At 37.0% G+C, this 13165-nt stretch overlaps 2 protein-coding genes across 7 annotated transcripts in view; one reads left to right on the top strand and one right to left on the bottom strand.

The window, feature by feature from the left end:
- LOC139135890 (actin nucleation-promoting factor WASL-like) overlaps positions 1-13165 on the bottom strand; it is a 570409-nt gene that overhangs the window by 270449 nt on the left and 286795 nt on the right. The gene's annotated exons all lie outside the window — the stretch shown is intronic.
- LOC139135868 (E3 ubiquitin-protein ligase PDZRN3-B-like) overlaps positions 1-13165 on the top strand; it is a 103426-nt gene that overhangs the window by 62383 nt on the left and 27878 nt on the right. Inside the window, exon 1 of one of the 5 annotated variants that reach the window (XM_070703622.1) lies at positions 6742-7541. The exons of the other annotated variants lie outside the window; for them this stretch is intronic. Within the exon in view, the coding sequence (XP_070559723.1) occupies positions 7521-7541 (21 nt within the window). The 5' untranslated portion in view covers positions 6742-7520. Of the gene's footprint in view, positions 1-6741; positions 7542-13165 lie in introns of those variants that run through there. 5 annotated transcript variants of the gene reach the window in all.

Here is a 13165-nt window from a genome sequence, read left to right as displayed (position 1 = left end):
ATGATTTGCTTTCACATTTATATTTTTGGATTTTGAAGTTCAAGATTCACACTTTTAATTAGCTGGCTGAATGGACCATTGCTGTAAGTTTGTTAAAAACCCAGATGTGATGATCTAGCCAGAAACACATGTAGGTGAGTGTTTGCCTCTATGCTGCATAGGCAGGACTGTGATGTGTAAGAGGTGATCTGCAAAGGTTTGAGTAACTTTGACCAGTGCCATTGAAGCTTGAAGTGTATTCTAACAGAAATGCTACAAACTGCCAGAATCTTGCTGCAATTTATCTTGAAAATGTAGGAGTTGTGAATCGATAATTACCCTCGTGTGACTTGATATTTTCCTCTTTCTTGTTCATTTCAAAGATTCTACTTACGTTCAGTTGAACACTGTAGTTCCACGGTAGCTGTTGCAGTCACTTTCAAATTGAAATAAAAGAGCATGTAATCGCTTTTTTTTGCCAAAGAAGTTAGCAGCTATCTGAAGTCAATATCGAGAGTGGAGTGACATATCTTTGCCGAACTCCTAATGCCCTAGTACTTGAGGTCACTGTCATGACAACGGCAGATAGATTGTATGATGTTGATACAGTCAACTATTCTCTCTCCCTTTTTCAAGTACCTCTGGTTTCTGTGACAGATGTAGGAAAAGAGTGTAGGTTTTTAGAATCAAGATGCTATTTCTGTTACTGTCATGCTTGTGCCCGACTCCAGCTGCCTTTAAGTTCTTAGATCTAAGGTCAAGAAATATCCAAGTACCCAAGAAGATGAAATAGCTGAGTAAACATGATCAGCATGGCAGAATTGTATTCTCTTCCCAGCGTGAGTTGGCTATAACTAAGTTTACATTGAGACTGCTGGAATACAAAGACAGCTTTGCCGGTCTCTTTCATCCTGGCTGGCTGTCTAAAGAAGTGATAGCAGTCAACAGATATTTTTGGTAGGTTATATCTAACTAGCTTGGGGTCAGAAGTATTTTGATATTTTATATTTTGAAGAACTCAAGATATTGCTGTAAGAGGAGATGATGTAATGTATATGGACAGACATACAGCATCAAAGGATGAACGGCACAGCAGTTTGTCAAACTTTCCTCTAACTTTCCTTTTCATCTGTACTACCTACTTGTGAATAGCTTCATCATTTTCTCCATTGCAGCATGTGTCGAATTAATCATTGTAAGAACTGGGTCATCATTCATGTGGGGAGAAAAAAGATAACATTTTTGTAAGCTAGGAAGTCATAGCGAAACATGGGATGCAGCATTTGAAATTCTCCTCATCATGTTATAAATGAGTGTAGCAAGGAAAGATGTCTCACTGAGGGGGCTGAAAATAATTGAAAATAAATGTACACAGGAAAGATTAGACACGATTTGACGCAAGGAGAGGGTTTTATTTAGAATGATTTTGTGATTGAATGCCAGAGTTCAGATAGAAATTTGACAAGCTTCATGTGGGTCAGTTAACCTTGCTGTATAGTCTGTACACTCATGTGTCTCTGACAACTCTCATCAGCATTTAAATTAAACCGCTTCAATTACTGAAAAGCTGGGTTTTTTTTCCTTATCTGAAAACTGGTGATCTTTCTATTTTCAATATTCCTATGCTAAGTAAAAAGGTGGCCTTAACCCACCGTATGGGAAGCTAATATAGTTATTTGTGTGTGTTTGTGGTTTTTTCCCTGAGGGGAAAATAATTTTGATTCTGGATTTTGAGTTGCCTGGCTTGTCACGGAGGTATGTATGTTTGTTTGTAGTTTGTGTTCTCTGGAGTAGATATCCAAAGAAATATAGTATTCCCAATTTATTACTGCAAGTAAGTAATTAAGGTAATATGCACCTCGAAAGTGAAAGACTCAAACTTTTGCTCAAACTTTCCTCAGTGAAACTTTCAGCCATTCTCTTACCAAAGCAAGAATAAAAATCAGAGGTCACCGTGCAAATTTTGGTACTACAGATACAAATAACTTGTGATTTCTCGATATTTGAAATCCAAAATGGCCGCCACCCCTGTGTTAACTCTATGAGAAAAAATAAAATTTTCGATTTTCGAAAAACTAAGACAGTGAAAACTTTTCTTTCGCCAAGAGCTTCAAAATGAGCCCCCACAATTTGTAGGTCAGAAGAAAAGTGATAAAATTTGAAGGCCTGAATTTCTGTCCCGAGTTGCGTTCTACCTTAAGCTATTGAATACAGAAACTATGTTGACTACTTTAAAAATTTACTAGTGAATAATAAAGTGGGGCATTTTATGAACATTGTATCAATTAGGACCCTTTGCCCTGTTTCAAAAAAGGAACAAACTCTTAAAAGAAATTTATGATATTGAAATGAGAATTTATGAATTCAGTCAATTCCAGCCGCCCAGTGTTAAGATGATTACTTTGCAAATAATACCGGATATTGAGCCACTTGGCTTGTATTATAGTTGGACTATCTTCGTAGGAATAGAGTTGATGTATGAAGGTGAAGTTCGTTTCTAGATCATAGATTTCTTGGATACTCCATGCGTAGATTGCTTACAAAAATGTTACATTACTGTTTCCCTGGGAACTTTTTACCAGGTGTGTTGAATTTTATTGATTATGGTCATATGATAATAATATTCCTCTTCCAGATTTTTGCTAAAAGACAAACTGAGATATTGGAATATGAACCATCAAATAAAACGAAATATTACTGCCAGTGCAGAATCTTTAATTGTGTCTTTATCAGGGAGTGGCATTTAAACTTTCATTTATTTTGTCATGAATTTTTCAAGTTTACTGAACTGATCTGGTTATATTTTACTTACCTGAATAGTGTGTTAAATTGCTATTCAAGAGAGCAATTAAAACAGCAAACTTTCAGCTAATATTGCAAACTATTTCTCATTTAGTAGACTACATCAGTTAATAATTGCAGTAAAGATGCAATGACTGTACAGTTTTAAGGGTGTGCATCGACAAATACTATGTTGCTTGATCATCTACTTGATGCTGTTCTTAGCGACAGAAACAAGGAAAAACGGTGGAGCTGAGCGAGAGCAACTCATTGATAGGTACGGTGAAGTGATCCAAATACCCTAGTCATGCCGCACAGCGTCTTTTACTGAAAGTTGAATCTAGCCACGTCTCTTCAATAATTTGACTTAGATTGTCGGCAACATCAAGGGAATGCTGCTACGTCAATGGTCTGAATAAAATTGATTTTGCAAACATCATTTTTTTTTCACCAATCTGGTTAAACAGAAATAATGTTGTAGATGTGTCTTCCCAGGTCAGAGAATCAGGTTACTAATAGAATCCTTCATGACCAAGAAAACACAGAATCAAAGGAAAATATTAGGCATAATTTCCAAAGCTTGAAAAAATCCAAATCTTATTCTTGACAATATCCAAATCTCATTCTTGACAATGGTGCAAGTATATATCTTTGAATAGAAAGTAAGGTTTTTAAATAACACAAAGCCGCTCATTGCTTTGTTTATGGTTGCCTAGGAGTATACCATGCGGTTGTTATGTCTGGGTTAACTATTCTCAGTTATCTTGTCTTGGTTGGCATATTCTGTCTGTGAGAGCAATTTATGGGCATAAGGGATGGAGAGTTCCTGGGCAGCATTCAGAATATAGTGCAGATATTTGATTTTCCATCCCTCATTTGGCTCTATGCAAGTTTAGACAACTGCTTTCCTACACACAGCATAGTGTGTCATTAATGGGTAGTTGGGTTCCCCTGAGAATTCTCGTCTTCATGCTTTCTCCACAATGGCAAGACAATTATTCCAGCTAACTGCTGTACTTCCCTAAGATTAATCTGAAATATACACAGCATATGTCAACACAGAAGGAGGATACCAGGTCTCACACGATGTCAGGGGATTGCCAGTCCAACTTTGTGAGTTTTATTCTTTCTGTACTGCAAACATATCACAGATTCAAACTGTGTGTTAAATGCAGCGTACTTGCAATGTTATCGTCCAATTTGATGAAAAGGCATTCTGAAGACACATTTCTATTTATTACTGGATAATAAGACAGAAATCAATCAAACATTGAGTATGTATACTCATAAACATTAACTGTCACACACACATAGCGTATAATTCCCTTTGTTTGACGTGTCAGTGCGGTTGCTATGGCAACCACAGTATGTCTGAAAGATATGTGAAACATTGAAAAGAGTGATATCGATGCTGTTAGCTGTTCTGTATCATTTTCTTTCCAAATTTGTAAGAGACATTATGATACCTGTAGGTTTAGTAATGGCTGTTGATTACTACAAGAGGTGAATTACTCCAATTGAGTGCATATTCTCAAGTGAAGGAGACGGATTTAAACTGATGTGACCATGTGCCACAAAGTTTACAAACCGCTAAAACAATTCTAGTGATGGAAAAAAGTCTGGTGATAAACTCAAAGGGTATTCTCTGTTTAACCAATTGTGTGAAGGAAGATATAATATCTGATCTTATTGTTCGGGTGTTTTATGACTTCATGAAATGCCGGTTTCTGAATTTTAGAGTAGTAATTTATTATGTGAAATGAAGAGATCATCCTTTGTAACCTGCTGTCATAAGTGATATTATCACTGTGAACTCATACGGATAGGAATTTACTTAAATATTAGTTTTGTGAAAATATTGACCTCAAGCTGAAATCTGAATGACTTATTTCATGTAGCATGATAATGTCCCCCCAAGTCTGTATAAACCCTACGTTCATGACAAGTCCAGTCTGCAAACCTATTTTGGTCTGTCATTAAATTCTTTTGGATTATTCCCTGCAGCACTTGTAGCCAAGTGAGAAGCTGATATTTAACCAGTAATTGGACAACGATTGTTGGCTGAGAATCAAAAAATGATCAACTTCAATGAAGCAGGCTGTATTTTTTTTGCTACTTACCATAGGTTTGCATTCATAAAAATAGTTGCACATCAGTTAAACAAATTTTTGTCTGACGCACGTTCTCGAAGTGAACATCTCCTCGTAATGTTTTGCCTTCTGAAAAAAAAATCTGGTTTACCTTCAATCAACTTCAATGAAGCAGGCTGTATTTTTTTTTGCTACTTACCATAGGTTTGCATTCATAAAAATAGTTGCACATCAGTTAAACAAATTTTTGTCTGACGCACGTTCTCCAAGTGAACATCTCCTCATAATGTTTTGCCTTCTGAAAAAAAAATCTGGTTTACCTTCATCCCCTTGTCATTTTGTCAGAGTGTGAATATCAACAACATTAAGATGTTCTTCTGACTCAGTCACTTAAAATGTCAAACTTTTCACATATTTTTTCATTTTCTGTATGTCAGATAATTATGACTCAAGTCATCAAACCGTCCCTTTCTTCTCAATCGATGCAAACACCTAATATGGCAAGACTCTGATATTTAGCACACACGTCTTTCGTGCTAGATGGAGGAAAGGGGAAAAAATCAATATCAGATGGATAAAACTGAAGTCAGCCAGGATAAAACTGTCTGAATGATTGAAATATTTTGCATATGAATAGAACTCTGTGTATATGTGATTTGGAACGTTGAAAATAGCAGATTATTCAAGGTGTGCTGTGTGGTTGAAAGGTTACTTGACCAAGGTGATCGAGCTGAACACATTCTATGATGTCCATATTCTTCCTCTAAGAATGCTACATTACTTTGAGTTTACTTTCATACAGATAATGACTAGCAGTAGTTATGTTATAAACAAAATTTATCAGTTGGCTTTTTTCAGCTGCTAACAAAAAATATTTCAGTATATATTTGGGGGGGAGAGAGAGAGAGAGAGAGAGAGAGAGAGAGAGAGAGAGAGTGTGTGTGTGTGTGTGTGTGTACAATGTACATTGTATTCAAGCAATTATTTTGGTACAATAGTGCACAAATGTTAGGCTTTACTTAACCCCCGTGATCTTCAGTCCTATTCTGCCCACAGGTATATATGCAAAGTACGTTTTGTTTTGAGAGATCTGTTGGGCAGCATATATACACTTTGACTCACTGGGTTATCTTATATGACGATTGTACCGAGCAAAGTGTAGCCAGAGCTGTGAAAAATATTGGAGTATGTAACAATGTTTGATGGCAATCATATAGAGGAGAGCAATGAGTTATTCCAGATGAAATCTACTCACAAAATATTGGTGTTTAGGGATGTTTTGCTCAAAAGGCCAGCATGTCTGATTACGGTCTTGTCATAAAGATTCCAGATGTGTGATAGGCGAACTTCAGTCAAAGTGTTTTAGTGTCAATCTATTAACTGTGTAAATTACCATGCGAAATTGAACAAGGACATATGTGGATGAAATGAGAAAAGGAAATCTGAAGTTGTTTTGGTCAACTACAGTTTGTAAAACGTTTGTTCAGAATATGACGTTTGTTGCGATAAAGTGTTTGTATAATGCCTTCTCACAAGTGAGAAGGTGTGAAATGTGATGATGGGTAGGGGGCTTGTATGCTGCAAAGTGAACATTATCAGCCTGGTTGCTCACAAAGAGATGTGACAGAGGGGTGTTCAGGGTAAATTCCAAAGTGGGTGAAAACTTGTGTATGTCAGCCCACAATGTTAGGCCTCAGTGGTTAAGGCAGGAGCCACATCTATTTAACCTTAGAGTTTAAATGACAATTACACTACAATGTAACACAACATTGCATTGAAATGCAATTCCAGCGGCTCATTAACATCTCCCTACATAAAAGGCAATAATATTTGCATAATTACCCAGAATGCACAGCTAATGAGCTCATTACAGAATGGCGGGACAAATAGGAAGGCTTAGCTTGAAGAATGAAAAGTGGGTGGGTGTCACCGTAGCAATGAAGCAAGAGTTTGATGACAATTGGACGAGAGCTGCATCTATGTGAGTCCAGCTTCCATTCAGTGTAAAGTATATGTCCTCTAGAAGACGAAGTCGCTCTCAGGTAGAAAAAAATAGAGATTAATTCTTTCACCATCTTTAAATGTCAAGGTAGTAATAACAGTAAACTGAGTCAAGAGATACCAATGACCGTGCAGAACACTGCTGAAGCTGCTTTTGTTTTGTCACCGTGAGTGTTGTCCATTGACCTGAGAAAAGTGGAAAAAATTTATTGGTAGAATGGTGTCGGAGCATATGGAGTAATGAGAGAGGCCATGTTTTGCCAGTAATTGAAGAGATGTCTGTGGCGGTCCCTGGAGTACAGCGAAAGGTAAAACGTAAAACAAGATCAGTGTAAGTCTCCACCAATTTGTACTGTTGTGGTGTCAACTTCGACGCGCTAGTTTCATCATTTACATTCAGAAACATGGAGAGGATTTTTTCTGTTGGAACTGATCTGGCAAAACCTCAGCAAGAAAGGTAATGCGACAGATATCTAAGTTTTGACATTAGAGACACAATGTGGAACAAGCTGAAAATCGTCCTGAGAATTTCCCTGTTTGAAATTGTGCTTGCCTAGTGCTCCTAATTTTGTTTAAAAAAAAAACGAAACCAAACAAATCAAGAAATAAATGTGGATTGCCATTAGTCGACTCAAGAACCAAGCAAAGGTCTTCTAGACTTAGCAGAAGATGGATTTCATCATTTTGAAAGTAAGTCGGATATCTTGAATATTTGGAATTATTGAGTGGTAGTGTTGTGAAAGGTGTTGAGACCAATATAGAGCTGCTGCATTGCTAGGTCAGTTAGTAGACCAGCAAGATACTTGAGTGCCGTTGAGTAAAAACTTTTCCACTCCGATGATTTATTCACTCAATGTGAAGGGAAGTTCACGCGGCAGTGCCTTATTTCTCTTACAAAGCTAACAGCTCCAGCGAGAAGTCTAATCTGTTATTCTTGGATTGAGTTTTGTTTCATTAAGAAAAGTGTTACCTCATTGAAGCCGTCCGCTATTGTCGGGCCAGTCACTGCAGCAATAAGGTGTTTTCTTTACAAGTGGCATATAATTCAGGCAGCCTAATTTGTTTACTAGTTAACTTTATACCTGATACAGTCACTCTGCTATTGTGTGAACAGTCAAGGAGTACTTTGTTCATGCTACAATTGCCAACCTGAACGGTTTGCTTGCAAACTTCATGTTTGTATTTTCTTCTCATATTGAAGCATTCGGAAGTCCTGGACACAGTTGATTGATTATACTGCTGCTTGCCAAAATATTCTTGGTTTTAGATTTCACAAGTACCAATCAGATGATTTGGCACATTTTTTGTGATTTTCCCCACCCCTGTCCTGCCCCTGCAGCTTTTGAATACAAGTATGTCTATGCAGTAAAATCATGGTTTCCCTGCCCAGTTTTGGCTTTCACAGTTCAGACAGTTTGTCTATCCATTAGAGAATGTCTTGACGTTCAGCCGACAAGTAATGTGGACCTAATTAGTTTCCTTGGAGAAATGTCAGAGTCAGCAAACATTCATGTGTTGTGACCCGGCTAGCACACTCTGCTCTGTGCTCTACAAGTGTAAATTACATAAATATTTCATAACCAATCTCAACCTTTTGTGAAGACCAACCAAATGCAACATTGTGATGCCTTAAAAATATGGTTTCTTGTGTGTCACTGTGATACCGTGTACAATTGAAAAGGAAAAAAAAAATGCATTGTACAGATATTCAAATGACTTGTGAACAATGACAATCATTGAACTTTTAATCCCTAGAGTAGTTTTCTTTGATAGTGTTATTGTCTACATCCTTGTAAAAAAAAATGATAAAATTTGCAGTAGATACATCAAAGGTAATTTGATTTCTATTTCAAAGTCAGAACTGACACTTACAAACCTGGATGAAAGGAAAGTAAATCTGGCAGAGAATTCCAAATGATTAGTTGTATATCCAGAGCAGTTGTTTCTGTCACACATATTACATTTCTACTTTCATTCTCTCTGTGAAATTGACAGGCTTGACGAATGATATGCAATAGTGCAGATCTGCTGATGTATATCTATATTTCTCCTGTGGTTAGGTATCGTTTGCTTGAACTCTAATTAATTCTTGAATATGATAAAAAAAGACAAATTTACCGCTGCCTGTAGGCCTCTTGAAATTGGCAATTCTGACAGTGCTCAGGGTTATCGTTGCGTTTGATCAAATTAAATTTCCTGTCATCCCGCAGAAAAATTTGCATCCTTAAATATATGGTATATCTATTTCTGAGATATGCAAATACAGATATACAATATTTATACAAAATATGTAATATGTAATGATCCATGATATAAAATAAATGATGCATTATTGACACTTTTCTTTTCATATACATGTAATATAATTTAAAGTAACCGGCTATGATTGATTTTCCACAAAAAACCAAGCCATATGCCTGTTGTTGTTTTGATTTAACAGAATTACTATTTATGACATTGTTTCTATGTGTTATAGTAAATTTCCCACATCATTTGGGATTCACTGTCCCATTTTGATTTTATCAGTATTTTTGCAGGAATATGCTAAAAAAAAGCCTTGTGTATGTCTCGTTATAAGGGAAGCATGATATTTTGGAATGTAAGAGTGGATCTTTTTGTCACAATATCAATAGCTTATCTGTAGCTAGTGAATTGCACAACATACACATACACATATGCATATACATTCATACAGACGGGCACACAAATTCCTTTTTATGCCTGTATATAGCTAGTTAATGCATACCAGGACCTGTGTTTGTTAAATTACATGGATATAAATCTCAGTATCTACCTCTCACATACAAATCTTGAATCATTGATAATTAAATATTTAGGAAAAATGTCATTGATAAATATTTTCCTAATACTTATCCTGCATTTTGAATTGAATCAACATCTTTCAGAATACCAACTGAGTGTTAGCAGCAGATTTATAAACATGTAAATTCTATCATTATACAGTCTCAATGATATGTTTTGCTTTATTGCTTTGATGTCATTATTATTTATAATCTTTACTCTGCGACCACAGCGTGACCAATCAGCGGTAAGTTTTTATTTCAGGTGTGTTCTCCCTGTAATTTCCTCCTGCCATACCCCTGCGGGCGACCTTTGTCTTTTTGTGGGTTCGTTGTCATATAGATTTATGCCGTTCTTGTGTGTAGGGGAGATAGTCTCATAGATGAAATGCTTCTTGCATAGTAACCCTGTGTGGAGATCCAACGTGACAATAAGAATCTGACCCCTCTTGACTCATTTGCTTTCAGCTTCTTCGTCATTCATCAGTATGCTGAAGTAAATGTACATTTTTCCACTCAGTTAGAGCCGGCATTGATGTGTTAGGCTACACCCTGATAAAAGCTTTCCTTGTTCATACATCTAATGCTGTAGAATTGGAACACATGATATCTGATCTTGATAAGACAATCATTAACTTTATGAACACTGATTTCCAACCATTCCATTTTTGTGTGAGAACAGTGACAGCAATCATTTTCTATCACTTATAATGAATGTATCCATGGACATCTGACACAGATGGTTCGATCTCCACTATTTTGCCTTCAGTGTTCCAAGCAGGCACATCTTCTAAGGATTGCACAAATGCAGTACATGATTCCTTTGATAGGTTGAATCATTGATGCTCCATCGTCACCAAATCTCTCAACTTTGGTTCTACCGAATGATTCTTCCCCTTTGCATCAAGTTTGATCTACTCAATATCAAGTTATTATCAGCTGACACTTCTCTGCTCTTTCCAGGTTTAATTTTCAGGCAACCAGGTCCACTTTTATCCACTAACATTTCATGTCTATGTACTTTGCCTCATGATGAATTCTCCAATCTCAAAAGAAAAATTTGATTAACAATGTATGGAATCTGATATTTTAATAGTAGATGAAATAAATATATTCAGTTTCCCTGTATGAAAGTGACCCATGTATGCGTCAGAAGAAGTATTTTTTAGACAGTCGCTTCTGTAGTTGCTGAAGGTTGGATCAGCAGGGGTCAATAATGGTTGGCTATTTGCTGTAATGAGAGAGGCAGAGTCTGCCTGTGAACTTGTAAACTTTTGTATTCATGATCGAAATAATTGATTTCAAGGCATCTTTGTGACTGCAGGGCGAAAAACTATGACAGAAATAGGTGACAGTTTTTACAGTTGTATGTTTTTTGAGCTACTCAGTGTACGGTAAAACCAGTCTTTTAACTCGGTGCAGCCAAGTATAATACATTTGTGGTATAGTATGTCTCTATGTGGCTGGTAATGTCTTTTTTATAAATTTGGCACTCCACATGACTGCCTCAGTTATTATGGTAGTGGTGTAATGCTAGTAGAGACAGATAAGTTCAGAATTTATCAGCATGAAGGTGAAAAGCATGGTAGCATGGGATCAACCACAATAATCATTTTTAACTCACTATGCGAATGATGATGTACGTGAAACATCTGAAGAATCTGAGGTCATCGGTCTTTTGGTTTCAAACCCTGGAGAATATCGCAAGTTTGAAATAATCAGACAACGTGAGACAGAGCACTGGATACCAGCTGAGTGAAACTGTTGACGAGTAAGACTGAATTCACATGTGCTTTTGGTTTTTGCTTTCCGGTTAACCCTCAACTGCAGCAAGTTTGGCATCTGACAGTGATATCGTATTTGTGGGGGATGAGGGAAGGATGGAGGGTCATCGGGAGGAGTGTGCCATCAAGTCTCTGACGCAAGCTTACCCACAGGCCATCGGTGATTACAACAAAGATTGGCATTTAATTAAGCATCCTTCAAATAGCAAAGATCAATCTGCTGGTTTGAGTTAAACCACAGACTCCTCTGTGGGGTTCTATACAATGATGTACCCATTGAAGCTGCAAAGAAGAGGAAATGTAGGGATGCTGTGGTTGATGGTTGATGTGTCCTCCGGACAGAGTACTAGGGTCAGATTAATCATCGTTTTGGGATTGGAGATCATTACAGAGCCTTCTAGTATTTCTGCAAGCATTGCCGTAGGAATGACTTTAGCCAGGGATCTATATAGTGCTTCTCTGCTGCTGCCTGCATGTAGCAGTGGGAATAACTTACTGCCACATACCCAGCAACTAACTTTAGTAATAGATTTTCATCTTTAAATGACTACGGAACCATAAATTGCTAATTGACTGTGAAATCTTTGCTTTCCAACTAAATCTGAAATTACTGCTCGCGTGCCAGCCAGTCTGTCTCTATCCCCTGTTCAGTGATATTCACTCATCAAATTTGAGCATTGCAGTGAAATTCTGAAAGTTTGCATTCAGTATAGTGTAGAGTGCATAATATAGTTACAGCTTTAAAATGTATAGGCTGCCATTTTGTTAGAGTGTAGGTGTTAATGTACCACTTATTAATTAATTAGGGTTTTCTAATTGTCTAATAATGAGAAGATTGTCAGTTTCCTACTGCCTAACACTTGTCATGTAAACCCCTCAACATTAATTGACCAATAAAACACACTTTTCCCCCACTGTGTAAATTCCATTAACTTGTGAGCGATACCTCTGCTTTCAAAGAGGTCAACCGAGTGATCTGATGTGTAAATTGTTATTATTTCAAAAGAGAGTCTGCCTTCAAACACATGATTGTCGATATGCTATTAACAGGGTGAAAGGAAACCCTCATGAATTAGAGATACTTCAGTGGCCAACCCTGACCTGACATTTGGGTGAAATGTTGTGTTTACCAGTGCCAAAATCTCACTGATTATTTGGAGGCAAGACATATATACAGTTGCATATCCATTACAAACAATTACCTATAATTATCATCACTGAATTCCTAAGTGTGTCACTATCCTTGTAACGGATTTTCTGTTTATGGAAAGTGTACAACAGAGATATGCGTGTATATTATCACAATAATGGGTGTTGTAAATAGTTATGATGTTCAGATAGTATTATATATATTTAGGAGATAGCTTTGATGCAGGGTGTAAAATTGAAATTGGGATGGATTGATTTTCTTCCAAGGTGGCACGGAAGCACTAAGAGAATAGAGTATCTGTCTGTACTGGTGGCGGTTGTGTTCAAAGAATGCTGATATTTCCCGTACATTGAGAGGAGTTCATTTGATTCACCCTCACAGACCCTATGAAGTATACTGTATAGCTAAAGTACATTATTAACAGGCTACTGCATCTCTTTGGCAAGTTAACTTAATAAGTTTTGAATTTCTTCAAAGAAAGGAAACAGTAAGCAAAATGTGGAGACCACCCGCATGCCAGCGTTCTGAAGTGCATCAATCTTGTCCGCTGAATTAATCTCATGAAGCAAAGTTGGTTTC

Source organism: Ptychodera flava, chromosome 6 (genome assembly GCF_041260155.1).
Source record: "Ptychodera flava strain L36383 chromosome 6, AS_Pfla_20210202, whole genome shotgun sequence".
NCBI lineage: Eukaryota > Metazoa > Hemichordata > Enteropneusta > Ptychoderidae > Ptychodera > Ptychodera flava.
This window is presented reverse-complemented; position numbering and strand designations above follow the sequence as displayed.